Genomic DNA, 18,502 nt, shown 5'->3' with positions numbered 1-18,502 from the left:
CAGGAGTCACCCTCTTACAGTGGACTAGAAAATTTGAGGTGATCCTAATATATTGAACTTACACTAGTATAGCAGTAGTGTTATACGTATCAAATTCAAGTTACATGATTCTTATATATTAATATCACATTCACTCAAATTAATGTGAAAGGCTTAAGGAGAGACACCTGAAGTCGGACCCCATAAGACTAAAGGCAAAGAGAATGGAGAGTCAAAAACCTAACACCTACGATTGAGAAACTTTTGAGCGTGATGATCATAGATTCACAAAAATAAGGCAAAATGCACCACCTTTTTGGATCATATTAGTACCTAGTTTGAATGTGCATAGTGAATTTGCAGAATGTGAGAATTTTAACGAAAAGCTCCCGGTACTGTTCACTTTAACGAAAAACATTTTTACACTAAAAAATCAATCATGGTACTATTCACTTTACCCTTTATTTTGTCCTTATCGTTAAAACTCAAAATTTTTAAATTTTTTTCATTATTTTTCCTTTTATTCTAGCCACTAAACTGAAATAAAAAATAAAAAATTCAAGTAACGTAAACAAAAAACAGAAGTGCACAAGAAGAAGACAGGAATGTGGTAAATTAAAATCCCATAAAAATATATATATTTGGGCTTGGGCTGCATGAAGTACTAGAACCGGAATTTGGGCTTTGGGTAGACAAACAAGGAACAAGTTCCATCATCAAAAGGTTTCCCCGGACAAAAGAATAATTTTCTTTTGCTTTATATGATTATTTTTCTCTGGACACTTATTTTTTACTTTCTTTGAACACCTATTTTCTTGTATAAATTATGAAGGCTTTCTCTTCAATTTTATTGTGAAATTCAACCGTCCTCAAGTTCATCAATTGCTTGATTACCACCATATGAGCGTCCAAAAAAATAACTATTTTTCTCGATAAAATCACTATGTTCTTTGTATAATTTTATAAATACGTATAGCAGTCTCTCTGTTTTTTTTTTCAAATAAAATTGATGGTTGTACGAAGCCCACCCATCTGCAAATCACTCATTCCCTCCAAAATTGCAATTCAATCATCACCGCATACTGTATGCTCTAAACACACAAGATAGTGATATGGCAGCGCCGGCTGTCCAAATAAGCCCTTTCTCTCACCCAAAAACCAACACAAACACCCCTCTCTCTCTCGTCCCCAAGTGCTCGACTTTGAGAGAAATCAAGCAAATCCATGCCTTTTCCATCAAAACCCATCTCCAATATGACATCTCCGTCCTCACCAAGCTCATCAATTTCTGCACCTCGAACCCAACAAGTACCTCCATGGACTACGCCCACCACCTGTTCGACCAAATTCCCCACCCGGACATCGTCGTCTTCAACACCGTTGCTCGCGGCTACGCGCGCTCTGGCACACCGTTTCGAGCCATTTCACTCTTTTCCCACGTTCTGTGCGCAGGTCTCTTCCCAGATGACTACACATTCCCGTCGCTTCTCAAGGCGTGCGCCGGCTCTAAAGCGTTAGAAGAAGGGAAGCAATTGCATTGCTTTGCTATCAAGTTTGGCCTCCACCTTAACATCTATGTGTGTCCTACACTCATAAATATGTACACCGAGTGCAATGATTTGGATGCCGCTCGCCGGGTGTTTGATAAGATAACTGACCCTTGTGTTGTTATACACAATGCCATGATCAAGGGCTATGCTCGAAGTAGCCGGCCAAATGAGGCGTTGGCGTTGTTTCGAGAAATGCAGGCAAGCAATGTTAAGCCGACTGATGTAACCATGCTTTGTGCTCTTTCTTCATGTGCTTTGTTAGGAGCATTAGACTTGGGAAAGTGGATACATGAATATGTTAAGAAAAACAGGTTTGATAGATACGTTAAAGTGAACACTGCACTGATAGACATGTATGCAAAATGTGGAAGCCTGGAGGATGCAGTGTCTGTATTCGAAAACATGAGCGACAAAGATACTCAGGCTTGGTCTGCAATCATCGTGGCATATGCGACACACGGGCATTGTTCCAAAGCCATATCTATGTTTGAAGAAATGAAAAGAGCACGAATTAGACCTGACGATATCACCTTTTTGGGTCTCTTGTACGCGTGTAGTCATGCTGGATTTGTTGAGGAGGGTTGCAATTATTTCTACAGCATGAGTGAGAAATATGGGATTGCTCCAGGGATTAAGCATTATGGTTGCATGATAGATTTGCTAGGTCGGTCTGGACGCTTGGAGGAGGCTTACAACTTCATAGATGAGTTACCAATTAAGCCGACACCCATATTCTGGCGAACGTTGTTATCTGCTTGTGGCAGCCACGGTGATGTAGACATGGGGATGCGGGTGCTTAAACGGATTTTTGAGTTAGATGACTCTCATGGTGGGGATTATGTGATCATATCGAACTTGTGTGCAAGAGCGGGGAGATGGGAGGATGTGGATTACTTAAGGAAGTTGATGAGAAGCAGAGGAGTTGTAAAGATTCCCGGATGCAGCTCCATTGAGGTGAACAATGTAGTGCACGAATTCTTTTCTGGAGACGGGGAGCGTTCTGTTTCTACTGTACTGCACCAGGCGGTTGACGAATTGGTTGAAGAATTAAAGCTGGCTGGATATGTTCCTGATACTTCTCTAGTGTTTCATTCTAACATGGAAGATAAAGAGAGAGAAGTTTCTCTCAGATACCATAGTGAGAAGTTGGCGATTGCTTACGGGCTCTTAAACACAGCCCCCGGGGCAACAATCCGCGTCGTGAAGAACCTTAGGGTATGTGGGGATTGCCACTCTGCTGCTAAGTATATATCGTTGATCTTTAATAGGCATATAATTCTTCGAGATGTCCAACGGTTCCATCATTTCAAAGAGGGAAAGTGCTCTTGTGGAGATTATTGGTAGTTTAACTTAATCGAACTGGAGATCATTTTTATCATAGCATAGAGAATATATTGGCTCGACAAAACTCTTCATTTTGTTGGTGGAAGGCGATCCTCACGCTCTTCGCCAAACCCACTTCGACGATCATCGGCAGGCTGACATATTTGTCAATCATCATCAACAAGAATGCAGATTAATTTGTTGTAAATGTAAGATAAACTATGCTGTTATAAAAATATTTGTACTAATTCAGGTATTTACAGATTAATCATGAGAATTCGAACTTAGAAGCACGCTGCTCTAACCAACTTGGCTAAGCTCAGTTTTATAGTGAAACACGAGAAATTGGGTACACTCCTGGTATAACATGTTACAAAGATGCATCTCAGACTAGCCAACTTCATGAGGTTTATTGAATGTCCATGCAGCCCGATGAGATGCTCGTCCAACATTGAGTTCCCATCCTTCTAGCTACTTTGATATTATGAGATTTTCTAGTATCGTCTAGACCAAGATTTGATGGCCAAACTTCAGGTGTATTACATATACCGGAGCATAGTAGAATTTCCATAATATTAGTACACTTGTTGGATATTGGACTCTCTCATAGTAAAATTTTGCTGTCATCGTAATGTAATTACGCATGTAATTAAATTGCTCTACACTAACAAAGCACACACTGTCAAAATTCTTGTCCACTAGATTATCATTGGAAAGAAAGAAAAAGGACGTCGGCAATCATTTTAGGAGGCAGGTTCAGATGTTAAACGAAAAATCCTATAAAACAATCACAAATACGCACAAATATATTCATAAATTGTAATGATTACGTTCTTCACAGTGTAGACATATAATTTGTAATTTGAACAGAGACATGAGTTCTTGACAATTTATCTCGACTCTTGGCACTATTTGAGTTCTAATAATTTAAAGGTAATAAGAAAGAAATTTAGGTTTCATCGCAAAATAAATTAAAATTTGGGAAAGTTTTTCGAACTTCTTATTTTGCTATTGGAATATTTTTTTTTAAGGAAAACTAATGAAAAGGGCTTGAAAACTTTGAGTTTTAATGATAAGGACAAAATAAAGGGTAAAGTGAATAGTACCAGGATTGACTTTTTAGTGTAAAAATGTGGTTTTTCGTTAAAGTGAACAGTACCAGGTGCTTTTCGTTAAAGTTCCTTTTTTTTTAACTTTCTGATATAGGGGCAATGCTTTCACATCTTCTCATCACAAATGACAAAAATTCAAACCTGAGCTGCCTAACATGTGGACAATTATGACAAGAAATAGTGGAACAGTGGAACTCCTTGGATCATTGTACTTAGTTGTTTAAAGATCAAATATTGTCATCAACTTGTTTGTACCATGATAGTTTGCTCCACTTAGAGTAAGTATCATGTTCGATTTGTAGAGACGATAACACTATATATTTGTAATAAGTTTGACAATGAGTTGTGATTCATCCAATTGTGGTAACGTAACTTTGTTGTTATGTTTTGGACTGTTGTAAAAGTATTTTGTGAATCTATTTTGTAAGAAAAAGATTCAGCTAATGCCAATATACAAAATGAAAATTGCTAAAATGAGGAGAGAATATCCTCTTGATCAATATATGCCAAGTTTTCAGTATGAAAGCATTAAGCACGTATGGAAATCACGGCACGCTATTTCACCGATATTATTGCTATTGGTGACCACATTTATATATGCATACATGCATGTTACAAGTTACAACCACATGATTTATATTTGTTTTATTTGATACAATATAAATAAAGTGTGAAAGCATTACTTTATCTACCTAACTTGGAAGGCTAATCCATCAAATAATTGGTGCAAGTACAAAGAGATGCTTACAATGGAGAGAGGATTCTTGCCGAATCCTCTTTGTGAGGATCTTGGAAATTCTCTAATCATATTCGTTCATCGTGCATCGTGCGGTCAATTTTCATCAGGTACTGTTTATATTCAATTTTAAATAAATTTTTTTACATTGATATCTAATCGCACGATGTACAATGAATGAATGTGATTTGAGGATCCCCAAGATCCTCACTCCTTACAATATTCCTAACATTTATTTATTAATTGAGGTAACTTCCAAAGGTCGCAGGAAGTCACAAATATGGCCAATAAGTGTGTGTCATACGAGAGATTTTTCAATGGAACACAAATACATACATCATAATTATACAAGTGCAAGAACGCTTAAAAAAAATCTTCCCTCCACTTATACAATGACATATGACGTACCGCTCTATATTTTTGGCACACTGAAAAATCTCTCATATCATACATTATGCACCATATTGTCTCGTATTAAATGGAAAAAAATGATAAAAATTGTTTACACATGTGTCAAACCTTAGCTAAAAAGCTTAACACAATCTGCCAAAATCACAGAAGAATCCCGCGTTGAGATTTAAATTAATTAATGGCTAATTTCGATTAGTTGGACAAACAAACAAAATTAAGAAAAATAGTGAATGTGACAGGAAAAAAATCCCACAAATATGAAAGGAAAAATTCTGTATAAAGAAAAGGTGAGCCGACATATATCTATCATCGTGCAACGGTTACACACATAAATAATCCTGTGGACTCATAAAATTTGGTAATGAAAGCATATAAGGCTGGATATTCGGCCCCTCTACCTTTCCATATTTCTGCCTATAAATAAGGCTCGTCACCTCCCTTTCATATACACTATCATTACTCTCCAAATTAACCAGTCTCAAGAGTCAAAGGCCATAACCAAGAGAGAGAAATCTAGAGAGAGAGAGTGTGAGTGAGAAGGATGAAGACCAACCCTTCAACTTTTGTCAAGCTTTTACTGATAGGATGTCTTTCAGTTGTTTGTGTTGCAGAACAATTTGATTTCTTCTACTTTGTCCAGCAGGTGAGTGAGATGTTTTATCTTATGTTACGTCGGATGGAATCAAACCCTTGACCTATGTGACTGTTAGTTCTTATGATTACCTTGTTATGGTTGTGTTTTTTTGTTGAGTAATGCAGTGGCCGGGATCGTATTGTGACACAAAGAAAAGTTGCTGCTATCCAACAACAGGGAAGCCTGCAGCTGATTTTGGTATTCATGGGCTTTGGCCGAATAACAAGGACGGTTCATACCCCTCAAACTGCGATCCTAACAACCCCTTTGATCAATCTGAGGTATTTTAATTGAATCTTGAAAGTGTCCTTTGGCATAAAGAACATCGATCTTATATTTCTTTTTACATTTAAGGCCGGCCATCTAATGCAAAATCTGCTACATTTAGGCATTTTCGCATAAAAATCATCTATCATTTATTCAAAATTTGTTAAAATGAGTTTTACAGTTTTAAACTTGGACAAAATTGTAACAAAATTGTCACACGCCTGATTGGTGTAAAGAACAAGTTCTCCACAAGCAAGCATGGAGAAAGCATGTACTCCCACTAGTTGTGTATAATTATGTATATATCTCTCATCATGTAACGAGTGATGTATGAGAAATATAAACACATAATTGTATGTATCGAATGACTCCTGGCAATTGCAAGCTTGGTTTTGTGGCGTGACGTTTGATGTCACATCTCACACCCCCTGCGTGCTAGCAATGGCTCTTTTGGCCTTCTTATCCTTTGTTCTGTTTTTTTTCTTTTTTCATACTGCTTTAATCTTCTGTTGTTGACAAATTAAGATTTGGCCTTTTTATCCTTTATTCTGTTTTTTTCTTACTACTTTAATCTTCTGTTGTTGACAAATTAAGAATTTATAATTATAATAATATATATAGCTCTTGATAATGGAATAGGGATCTTCATATCTTAGTCATTCATCGTGTATCGTGCGGTCAGAAATTATCTGACTTTTTTATTTAAAATTAAACTCAAATAGTATATGACAAAAACTGACCGCACGATGAACGGTTAGAATGTGGGGATTCTTAGCATTCCCACAAAGTGGATTTAGAGAGGATCCTCTTCCCTTGATAATTAACGAACGTTATCAACCTTTAGATGCCACTAAATTCTATCATGGAAAATGATGTCACAGATTTCAGATCTAAGAAGCAGCATGCAAAAAGAATGGCCAACATTAGCTTGCCCAAGCGGCAATGGCATAACGTTCTGGACACATGAATGGGAGAAACATGGCACTTGCTCAGAGTCGTTCATTGACCAACACGGTTACTTTGCAGCTGCTCTTAACCTCAAAAAGAAAATAAACCTCCTCCAAGCCCTCGAAAGTGCAGGTAATTAATAAATAAATTATGAAACTAATCAGATCAAATTATCAATGCGTAACAGTTATTACACACGATTATTAGTTGGTAGATGTTGTAATCACTAGTCACCTCATATTGAGCCCACTAATTTCAGTAACTATTGATGTTAATTCCTTGCTGTGTTCGTCGATCCACATTTATTAAACATATATAATGTTATATGTTACAGGTATAAAGCCAAATGGGGACTCATACACCCTACAGAACATCAAGGGGGCAGTGAAAGATGCAACTGGGTTCACTCCATTTATTGAGTGCAATGTGGATGAATCTGGTAACAGCCAACTTTATCAGGTTTACTTGTGCGTGGACACTTCTGGTTCTGACCTCATTGAGTGTCCTGTCTTCCCCCATGGAAAGTGCGGTGCACAAATTGAATTCCCAACTTTTTAGAAATGTAGAAAGATGACTCGCTAGCTCAGACCACAGCATCAGCTTTGTCTAAATTTTCATGTAACCATCATTCACTAATCATGAATTCTGGATGTAGTCCCGTTTTTAATAACCCATTTATGATAAGTGTGTTTATGCAAAATACAATATATTTTGATGTACGAAGTTCTTGAGTCCAGACTATTTAGAACTTAATTTTTTTAAATACTCACCTACATGAACCACATCAAGTGGCCCATTGGTAATGGTGCAGACTGCGCCTAGGTTCCGTGTTCGATGCTCCGAACTAGTGAGTTTGCTTGATTGTGGCCACGAGTAGAGTGAAATTCCTCATAGCCTCTCCGCGCCCGGAAATGGTGGATAATATTGGCTTACCACCAGTTGTCCCCCTTAAAATAAAAAATAAAAAAAAACAAGGATTTAGTCCCTGTGGTAAAATGTAATGATCCATCCCATATTTTATGAATCGAAAGGGCAATTTTGTAATTTCACTTTGATTGGGAGATATTTTGAAATTGTTGCTTTTTGGATCTTGTTTGGTGTGCCATGTGGGGCCCACTTTCCTTTTTGGTCCCCCGACCCTCTCTCCCTTCTTCTCTCCCTTCTCTTTCCCGTGTATAACTCTCGGACCTCTCTCTCTCATCTCTCCCCCTCACATACTCTCTCTCTGTACCTTTTATTTCCCCAAGCAGCACACCCACATGCACCAACCCTCTCTCTCTCTCTCTCTCTCTCTCTCTCTCTCTCTCTCTCTCTCTCTCTTTCTGATCTCCCTCGCCTATTTTGGACGTCTTCACCTCTCTCGTCCCTTTTCCTCCTCTGCAAGTGCAGACACCGAGACCTCTATCACCACCACCGTAGGTCGACAAAACTGGCGAGTTCCACCTTTTTCACATTAGGAGAGCCTCAGAGTCACCTTCTCTGTCTCAAATGGTTGTTCCTTCGATTTCTAAGTTATATACTCGTTTTTAGTGAAGGTTTGGCTTGAAAACACCTCTGGGAGACTTTCCCAGATTCCGACGAGGAATGCCGTGACTTCCAGGCCATTTTCCGACCACGGCTGGACCAAACATTGGTATATTTCTCTTCCTCTCCTCCGTAGCTTCAAATCCATATATGGCATGCTTGTGATTGTTGTGAAATGGAGCTAATATTCTGTTAGGGAATATTATGTCAAGGAATATTCCTGGATTCCTAGAATATTTTGTGTTGACTTTTACAAAATATGCTTGGACCCCTCCTAAACTAATTTCGACATCCTGATTCCAAATCCGCGCTCTGTTTTCCCAAATTCAATCGTTTTAGTAAAGTTTTATTAATTGGTCATTTTATGTGCTTAGGTGCGTTTGTTAGTGACGTTCCCGTCCTCTCTTGTTTGCACAGCTTTTCGACAACAGAGTAAGATGAGTGGACCCCTTCCAAAATGCATGAATTTATTATTAGAAATGCATACATGAAAGCATGATTTTATGACTACGTTTTATGAAACATTTATGAGTAAATTGGATTTATGCTTTATCAGATTTACGTTCTTTGAAATATATTTATGATTATATACTTATGAACATGATTTATGATATAATGTTTGAGCTATTGAGCTCCGATGAGATACATTTGGGAAAGATTATGTTCATGATTTTATGTGCGTATTCAGTGGTTACTCATACTATGTGCCTACAGGCGAAAGATACTTATATATGGCTTTGGTCTTAAGATACTTATATATGGCTTCGGCCGGGCGTTTGTAGATGGCTTCGGCCGGAAGATACTTATATATGGCTTCAGCCAAGTGTTAATAGATGGCTTTGGCCAGAAATATTTATATATGGCTTTGGTTGGGTGATGTAGGGTCTTCAAGCGATTTTGATACCACTATTAAGCACACTATATATGATATATGTTTTATGAAAGGTTTTATGGCATGCTAGGGTTTTCGGAAAACCTATTACTACTTATGCTATATGAGTTTTCTAAACTAGGGGTTAGTATGTTGAAGAATAACTGTTTTAGTATTACATATATATAAACTTGGTCCACTCATGTTTTGTTTTGCGTCCCCTTCAGACTTAGAATTGGGGCGTACAATCTCGATGTCAAGGCACTCCCGCATCGGTAGCTTCAAGTCATCTCGGTGTAGGACCCATTCTTTTGTTCGTACATTTGTATATTATTCTTTCTTCAATGTTCTAGTTTAGTTGTATGCTCTGAACACGTTCCACAATTGCATATTCATTATAGTTAAATTTTCGAGTTTTATTTATGTTCGTTCTTTCTTCATAGTTCTCATGCATGTTAGCATGGCTTCATCACCTTCGGGTGTCGGCCAGCACGTGCCTACCCTAGTGTTTGGAGGATATCGGGATCAGGTTTATCATAAAATCTATTAGGACTTATGCCCAAAATTGAAAATTCCATTAACTTTTCTGTTAATTATTAGCATATGAGCCACATATATTAGGCTAAAACGGAACTCTACGTTAATTGTTAGCTAACTCATGTACCAATAATTAACAAAATAGTTGACGGAATTTTCAATTTTGGACATAAATCCTAACCGACTTTACCACATGGACTTAAATACTAGGTTTATTTTTTTATTTTTTATATTTTAAACCCTAGGAGCTATCTTTCCTATCACCATCGGACTTTTAATTAAGCCCAAAAAAAAAAAAAAAATTACTCACCAACATGGATTGATAATATTACATCCCTTTAGATTTTTTACATTTTTTAATAAATAAAGGGTTGTTTTATTACCACTGTTAATTTGTTGAATACACCTACAACTAAAATGTCTCTCAACAATTTCATCTTTGCCCTTCCGTTTGTTAAAGCCACCCCACCTTACAAAACAATAAATCCCACAATACCCCCGCACCGTCGCCTGTGACTCCATTGTGTCACCGTCGCCTGTGACTCCATTGTGTTCTTCGTATTATCCGGACCCTTGGAGAGGCGAGAGTGTTTGCCTCGGCTTTGTTTTTAAATAGGCCTTTCTTGAAACTGTATTAGTATTCCTAATTGTTTTCTTCATAATGATTTCGAAACTGTATTAGAAGTTTATTATCCATAACTATAAGTTGAATAACAGGGTTATCAAGGCTTATTCCACAGGTTGCATAACCTCTAAGTTTCTCCAAATTGTATTAGGGTTTTGTTCTTATATTGTCCGAGTCCAATTCTCGATATGAGAACTATGCCGAGGCCAATCCAGAATTCCCAAGCGGATATGAATATAATACCAAAAAAAAAAAAAAAAACAAAACAAAAGTACAACGATGAATATTTTGATGTTGAAAAAATGCGAGCAGTCTAAAATAAAGCAAAGGATCTCAAGTCTCAACAATCAGCCATCGGCCAGGTGAAGGAGTTGGTGGTTTTGAGAATCTGAAAATATTGGTGACGTATTATTTGGTTTGCAAATTTTGTTTACAAATTTAGCCTCCTTAGCATTACCCTTAAAGAATTTCTATTTTGATTGTTTCAACAAATTGTGGAGTATATATTAATAAACAATCCTAAATAAAAGCTCAACAGTCATTAGATGTCATTGATGAGGAGAGTCTTGTTGAAATTGTCCTTCGAATTTTCACCGGCCAAGATCGATTGATTTTGGGTTAGAGTGTTTTGGTGAGTTATTGGGCCATGTATAAAACTAGTGCACATGGCATGGTTTTAAATTTCAACACCAGCAGTTCGCATTAATAATCTATTTATTTATTTATTGAAAAAAGAACAATATTTGTTGTAAGATTTCGATTTCGTTTGGAGTACCGTCTGCGTTGCAGAGATCAAATTGAATGGCTTATTTATACAACTTTAAAAAAAACCCATACAGAAGAAGAGATCTATCTTAAGCCAAATCTTGTACTAGAAAACTGGTGAAATGTGTTTGTCATGGAAGCTGCGCACCGGCTAACTACGTAGAAGAAGTTTAGGGATACTTAATTAGAAGAAGTATATGTTATTATCTTGAGGTCTAGGTAGATCACATCGTTATCTGAGATATAAACACTTTCCAGTTACAAAATCTGTTAAAAATGAGTTTTACAGTAATGAACTTGGACAAAATTGTAACAAAATGGTCACACGCCTCATTGGTGTTAAGAACTAAGTCCTCCACAAGCAAGCATGGAGAAAACCTGTATTCTCAATAGTTGTGTATAATCATGTATTTCTCTCCCATCATGTAACTAGTGATGTATGAGAAACATAAAAACATAATTGTATGTAACGAATGACTCCTGGTGATCTCGTGTAAGCTTGGTTTTGTGGCGGGACGCTTGGTGTCACATCTCACACCCCCTGCGTGCAGGCAATGGCCCCTTCGGCCTTTTTATACTTTATTCTGTTTTTTTCATGCTACTTTAATATTCTGTTGTTGACAAATTAAGAATTTATGATTATAATATATATATATATATAGCTCATAATATTAACGAATGTTATCAACCTTTAGATGCCACTAAATCCTATCATGGAAAATGATGTCACAGGTTTCAGATCTAAGAAGCAGCATGCAAAAAGAATGGCCAACATTAGCTTGCCCAAGCGGCAATGGCATAGCGTTCTGGACACATGAATGGGAGAAACATGGCACCTGCTCAGAGTCTGTCATTTACTTTGCAGCTGCTCTTAACCTCAAAAAGAAAATAAACCTCCTCCAAGCCCTCGAAAGTGCAGGTAATTAATAAATAAATTAAGAAACTAATCTCATCAAATTATCAATGCGTAACAGTTATTAAACACGATTATTAGTTGGTAGATGTTGTAATCACCAGTCACCTTATATTGAGCCCACTGATTTCAGTAACTATTGATGTTAATTCCTTGCTGTGTTCGTCGATCCAAATTTATTAAACATATATAATGTTATATGTTACAGGTATACAGCAAAATGGGGACTCATACACCCTACAGAACATCAAGGGGGCAGTGAAAGATGCAACTGGGTTCACTCCATTTATTGAGTATGGCCACAGGTAGGATGAAATTCCCCATAGCCTCTCCAGACCCTATCATCATAAGACTTTTAATTAAGCCAAAAAAAAAATTACTCACCAACATGGATTGATAATATTACATCCTTCTAGATTTTTTACACCTTTATTTTAATAAATAAAGGGTTGTTTTATTACCACTGTTAATTTGTTGAATACACCCTAGAACTAAAATGTCTCTCAACAATTTCATCTTTGCCCTTCCGTTTGTTAAATCCATCCCACCTTCCAAAACAATAAATTCCACAACCACCCACAATACCCCCCACACCGTCGCCTGTGACTCCATTGTGTTCTTCGGATTATCCGAGCCCTTGGAGAGGCGAGAGTGTTTGCCTCGACATTGTTTTTCAATAAGCCTTATTCTCAAGGTTTCTTGAAATGTATTAGTATTCCTAATTGTTTGTTAATAATGATTTCGAAACTGTATTAGAAGTTTATTATCCATAACCATAAAATTGAACTACAGGGTTATCAAGGCTTATTCCACTGGTTGCGGAACCTCTAAGTTTCTCCAAATTGTATTAGGGTTTTGTTCTTATATTGTCTGAGTCCAATTCTCGATATGAGAAGTATGCCGAGGCCAATCCAGAATTCCCAAGCGGATTTGAACATAATACAAAAGAAAAGAACAAAAGTAAAACGATGAATATTTTGATGTCAAAAAAGTGCGAGAAGTCTAAAATAAAGCAAAGGATCTCAACAATCAGCCATCGGCCACCGTGTAGTGATGGAGTCGGTGGTTTTGAGAATCTGAAAATATTGGTAACACATTTTTTAGTTTGTAAATTTTGTTTACAAATTTAGCCTCCTTAGCATTACCCTTAAAGAATTTCTATTTTGATTGTTTCAACAAATTGTGGAGTATATATTAATAAACAATCCTAAATAAAAGCTCAACAGTCATTAGATTTCATTGATGAGGAGAGCCTTGTTGAAAATTGTCCTTCGATTTTTCACCGGCCAAGATCGATTGATTTTGGGTTAGAGTGTTTTGGTGAGTTATTGGGTCATGTATAAAACTAGTGCACATGGCATGCTTTTAAATTTCAACACCAGCAAGTTCGTATTAATAATCTATTTAATTGAAAATTGAACAATATTTGTTGTAAGATTTCGATTTCGTTTGGAGTACCGTCTGCGTTGCAGAGATCAAATTGAATGGCTTATTTATACAACTTTAAAAAAGAACCCATACAGAAGAAGAGATCTATCTTAAGCCAAATCGTGTACTAGAAAACTGGTGAAATGTGTTTGTCATGGAAGCTGCTCACCGGCTAACTACTTAATAGAAGTTTAGGGATACTTAATTAGAAGAAGTATATGTTATTATCTGAGGAGTAGATCACATCGTTATCTGAGATATAAACACTTTCCAGTTACACGTCACTTTTGTATACGTTGATATAATTTTGTAGCAAGTTTCCAAATCATATTGAGTTTAAGGATTCAACCACCATATATTGCTGATCGAGGGGTCCATCAACCACGTTTATGAAATTATCTTATGGTTTTCGTACGTATTCGTGGCACTAATGCAAGTTCCTTTTACAATGGAAGGTTTTAGATAAAAGGTCTTCATGATATGGCCAAGTCCATATATTCGTTACTTCGTTTGGTGGTAGCAAGTGTACATGATGGGATGTTATCCAACGCGACATGACATGCATGAGCCATATCTTAGTCGATAAACGTGATTATAATAGGAGAAATTCTTGTGTACGGCCTACCGCATCCAACATGATGTGAGCATAGCGCGTTTGAATAACACAAAATATATATATATACACGAAATGTTGATTTTGTGTGTGGTGTCTCACAGACACATGATCGGTTGGTTGGATACCATTTTTTCCACAAGGAGTATAAAAAAGAACACTTGACACCATCTGATCTAGGGAGTAGGATTTTCTCCCCTTCAGATTTGCTCCTCACATTCCCTCCTATTTGAATGGTCACAATTAAGCCACGTCAACTTCTTGTGTGACTTTCTTTATAGAGAAAAAGATAAAGGAGATATTGAGAAAATAGGGGACGGGAGGGGATGGGAGGGGTATCAGATCCAGTATAGCTTGATGCTAAAATGAATTTCATTTGAAAATGTGTAACACAGGTAGGTATATAATACAAACCCATATTTTTGCTCCCCATGAGTCGTGTCTGTAAGCAGATTAAATGACTTGCACGCGACACAAATAAGCCTGATCTAGCAAGCATAAACGAGCTAACTTCTTTTCAGATTGGCCTGGAAAAGCTACCTATCCGACTTTGCGCTCCATCTTATTAGTTAATTACTTAAAGACTAATCCACCGGCCACTTCCTTCCAAGACATACATCGATCCACAGTTGCTTCCAGATTTGCAATTCTTATAATTTATATGAAATATGAAATGAAATGTGGAAAATAACTAGTTAGATTAAATTAATTAGTTACTCTATCAACGAGTTAATGGATATACATATCCTGTACTTGTCCATGGAGACGTGGAATCTTAAGCTAATTAAAAGACAAATTAAAATTAGACTTAAGATTTAATGTATCTAATGAGAAATTAACTGGATTAAATTATTACAAAATAAATAAATTGAGGGTGGAAAGAAAGAAGGAGATAAGCAAATGATGGATTGCACAGATTTATAAGCTATTGGTGATCAGCATATGCTTTCCGGGATACTCCATATTCCCTCTCTCCTTCCCTATTAAATACAGACCTTTCAGCTAGCCATATTGTCATTCCTAAAAAAAAAGAAACCTATTTCATCAGAAAAAAAACAAAAAAAGAGACAATGAGATACAGCAATACTTTGATCTTGATCAAGCTTTTGATCATTCAGTACCTCTCGGTTCTTTGTGTTTCTCAGGACTTCGATTTCTTCTACTTTGTTCAGCAGGTGTGTTTTTGCTTCAGCTTGCTGTGATGACCCGCCCCAAATAGAATATGATCCTCTTTCATTTTCTTCTATATTTTTTTTCATACTTTATTTCCTCTTATGTTACTTTCTATAGCCCATCTAAGTGATGTGCACGGTATAAAGTTCATAATGCGAAACTCTTTTAGTTTCATCCTAGTGGCTCGGCTCATTCAAAAAAGTATCTTCAAAATTTGAGAATCTCAATGAATCCTTTAATTTATTTTTTTAGTATCTATTTTATTTAGCCCACCCAATAACTACAAACCAAACGGTTTTTTAGTTTCTAAACCCTAGTGGAAATTTTACGCAACTGTTCTTTAGTTTCTAAACCTATCTAAACATTTTATTTTTCTTCTCTCTTCGATCTTATTTTTGCATAAGCAAGTGGTCTTTTACCACAGTAATGGAAATGAGTTGTGCCCTCACATTTTATTGTGGTTTGAACCATGTTTGTTTCCTAATGTAACATCTAACATCTAACCACTAACACTATCAGCTTTTCAAATCTCTTTTTTCTATATCACATTATAGCTAGTACTATAATCCTCATGATGTTTTATATCATGCAGTGGCCAGGAGCATACTGTGACACAAAGCATACTTGTTGCTATCCCAAGTCAGGAAAGCCTACAGCAGATTTTGGCATTCATGGCCTATGGCCTAATTATAAGGATGGTGGCTACCCCTCTAAGTGTGATCCCGACAGCGTCTTCGACAAATCTCAGGTATATTTTTAAGCAACCTAATCAATGGTCTGTGTATCCAATAATGTAAGCAAACAGTATCGCAAATAAGATTTTCATAGTTTTAAAATATACATACACCTATATAGATATGAATATGTATGCATATAGGGAGCTTCAAATGCAAACTGAGACTACGCAATGATCATAATGTTTTCATACTCTATTTTTTTTCTTTGGCTTTTTAGCTAAAATGGTCATTGAGATTGCCATAACTCTTTACTTTGGTTTATGAGATTTGAAATTGATAAAAGTGGTCTCTGATTTGGTCCACGTCAATCATTATGGTTCTTTTGTGAAAGATCTCCTTAAATAAGGACCAAAATGATAAAAATACTCTCAATTTAATAAACTATGGGCCAAATAATTTATAAAAATGAGGGTATCTTTGTCAATTTTCCTATTTTACGGAGATTTTTACGCAATAACAAAATGATTGATGGTGAACAAACTTAATGATCACTTCTATCGATTTTAAATCTCAATGAACCAAAAAATGAAGAGTTATGCTAATCTCAGTGACCAAAACATGAGAAGTCATGTCAATCTTAAAAACCATTTTGAATTAAAAAAAATATTTTTATTTGTGTGTGTTTTGAGTGTCTTCTTTAACTAATTATTCCATTTTCATGGACTATTTATTTTGTACAAAATTAGATCTCAGAGCTGATGACCAGTCTTAATAAGAACTGGCCATCACTGAGCTGCCCAAGTAGCAACGGTTACAGGTTCTGGTCACATGAATGGGAAAAGCACGGGACTTGCTCCGAGTCCGAGCTCGATCAGAAAGAGTACTTCGAAGCAGCCCTCAAACTCAGAGAAAAAGTTAACCTTCTACAAATCCTAAAAAATGCTGGTAATTCATTAGCAAATTCCAAAAAATTAAGTTTCTGTCTAAAGTTTGAGCTGGCCAGGGGCCGCTCCCAAAGTAAATCCCATAATAGCACTTAAAACTAATGAATCAACATTTAAATGTAACTGTTGAATGCAGGAATCGTGCCAAATGATGAACTTTACAACCTAGAGAGCATAGTGGAAGCTATAAAAGAAGGTGTTGGGCACACCCCAGGGATAGAGTGCAACAAGGATTCGGCCGGAAACAGCCAACTTTACCAAGTTTATTTGTGCGTCGACACTTCCGGCCAAGACATCATCGCGTGTCCTCTCCTTCCAAAGGGACGATGTGCTTCCAAAGTTCAGTTCCCTAAATTTTAATTAACTCATTGTTGTAATTCTTTCACAATAACCTTTTACTTTGTAACTTGTTACTTGTATGTATCTTTGGCTACCGATGTTGCTTTCAACTAGCTAGCCACTTCATGTGTCATGAGTCATGACCAAGGTATTAAATATCGATGATATCGGAAATATCGGTAGTCCAAAAACACGGAAATATTGATGGAAATATTGGGATATTATCGATATCGATAAAAATAATATGGAAACCACGAAAATTGTAAGAAAAACTTGGAAATTTTTATTGAAACTTTGCAGGATGTTTATTTAGTCAATTATCTATTAGTTTATCACAAAAAATTGGAAGGAAATGCATTGCATGATGGATTTAACTGATTTAAGTTGATTATATAGTGAGCTAGCAAACATGATGGATTTAAAGGATGTTTACTTAACTGATTTGAGGTGACCCAACCACACACACAGAGACATGCCACCACACATGCACACATGTTCTGATTAGATTACACACGCACACAACACACGCACGCAGACAGAGACTCCTCAGTCTCTCTCTCTCTCGATCCTTCTTCTATCTTCTCTCCCTTCTCCCTAGATTACACACAACACACGCACGCAGACAGAGACTCCTCAGTCTCTCTCTCTCGATCCTTCTTCTCTCTTCTCTCCCTTCTCTCCCACACACACGCACAGAGATCTGTCGATCTCTCTTCTCCCTTAGCCTCGTCGGCGTCGGCGTCGTCTCTCGAAACTCTCCTTTCTCTCTGCACCGAGTCCGAGACCCACATACACACACGCACACCATCGCACTTGCTTCAGGAAGACACCCATCGTCATCAGCAACCTCGTCTTTCTCCCTCTCCTTCTCGTCTCTGCAACTCGGCGAACGCAGGAACTCCAGCGAGTTTCTTAAATTTACCCAGTTAGGTAAGCTTCAGTTTACCTCTTTCTGTTCCACATTGAAGCTTCTATGTGAAATTTAAGTTCAAAATTGTGTTTTTGCAAGGTTTTTGGGACGAAATCGGCTCGGGTTTGCACAGATCCATCTCCGGCGTTCTTCTCCGATTGGCACAGATCCAAGATATTGCGATAATTTCGGAAATATAGCGATATTATTGATATTTTGACGA

At 37.0% G+C, this 18,502-nt stretch overlaps 3 protein-coding genes across 3 annotated transcripts; all 3 read left to right on the top strand.

Moving 5' to 3' along the window:
* Positions 1-738: 738 nt before the first annotated feature.
* On the top strand, positions 739-3,145 carry LOC126595138 (pentatricopeptide repeat-containing protein At2g02980, chloroplastic). The gene has a single exon (XM_050261514.1). It carries the CDS (start codon positions 1,092-1,094, stop codon positions 2,871-2,873), a length of 1,782 nt encoding a protein of 593 aa, XP_050117471.1. The 5' UTR covers positions 739-1,091; the 3' UTR covers positions 2,874-3,145.
* Positions 3,146-5,541: 2,396 nt separating this feature from the next.
* On the top strand, positions 5,542-7,683 carry LOC126597697 (extracellular ribonuclease LE-like). Its single transcript, XM_050264505.1, has 4 exons — positions 5,542-5,754; positions 5,871-6,026; positions 6,894-7,092; positions 7,295-7,683. The coding sequence occupies exons 1-4, from the start codon at positions 5,653-5,655 to the stop codon at positions 7,516-7,518; spliced, it is 681 nt and encodes a 226-aa protein (XP_050120462.1). The 5' UTR covers positions 5,542-5,652; the 3' UTR covers positions 7,519-7,683.
* Positions 7,684-15,189: 7,506 nt separating this feature from the next.
* On the top strand, positions 15,190-17,671 carry LOC126597696 (ribonuclease 3-like). Its single transcript, XM_050264504.1, has 4 exons — positions 15,190-15,411; positions 16,002-16,157; positions 16,833-17,031; positions 17,167-17,671. The coding sequence occupies exons 1-4, from the start codon at positions 15,307-15,309 to the stop codon at positions 17,388-17,390; spliced, it is 684 nt and encodes a 227-aa protein (XP_050120461.1). The 5' UTR covers positions 15,190-15,306; the 3' UTR covers positions 17,391-17,671.
* Positions 17,672-18,502: the final 831 nt, after the last annotated feature.

This window comes from Malus sylvestris, chromosome 13 (assembly GCF_916048215.2).
Source record: "Malus sylvestris chromosome 13, drMalSylv7.2, whole genome shotgun sequence".
NCBI lineage: Eukaryota > Viridiplantae > Streptophyta > Magnoliopsida > Rosales > Rosaceae > Malus > Malus sylvestris.
The sequence above is the reverse complement of the archived record's forward strand: the minus strand, read 5'-3'. Positions and strand labels throughout refer to the sequence as shown.

What these genes read in the sequence shown, in the direction of transcription:
- LOC126597697 (XM_050264505.1), top strand. Translation starts at nt 5,653, where the DNA reads ATGAAGACCAACCCTTCAACTTTTGTCAAGCTTTTACTGATAGGATGT. An exon ending in TCTTCTACTTTGTCCAGCAG is followed by an intron (nt 5,755 to 5,870) that starts GTGAGTGAGATG and finishes TGAGTAATGCAG; the next exon opens with TGGCCGGGATCGTATTGTGA. An exon ending in CCAAGCCCTCGAAAGTGCAG is followed by an intron (nt 7,093 to 7,294) that starts GTAATTAATAAA and finishes TATATGTTACAG; the next exon opens with GTATAAAGCCAAATGGGGAC.
- LOC126595138 (XM_050261514.1), top strand. Translation starts at nt 1,092, where the DNA reads ATGGCAGCGCCGGCTGTCCAAATAAGCCCTTTCTCTCACCCAAAAACC.
- LOC126597696 (XM_050264504.1), top strand. Translation starts at nt 15,307, where the DNA reads ATGAGATACAGCAATACTTTGATCTTGATCAAGCTTTTGATCATTCAG. An exon ending in GCGTCTTCGACAAATCTCAG is followed by an intron (nt 16,158 to 16,832) that starts GTATATTTTTAA and finishes GTACAAAATTAG; the next exon opens with ATCTCAGAGCTGATGACCAG. An exon ending in ACAAATCCTAAAAAATGCTG is followed by an intron (nt 17,032 to 17,166) that starts GTAATTCATTAG and finishes TGTTGAATGCAG; the next exon opens with GAATCGTGCCAAATGATGAA.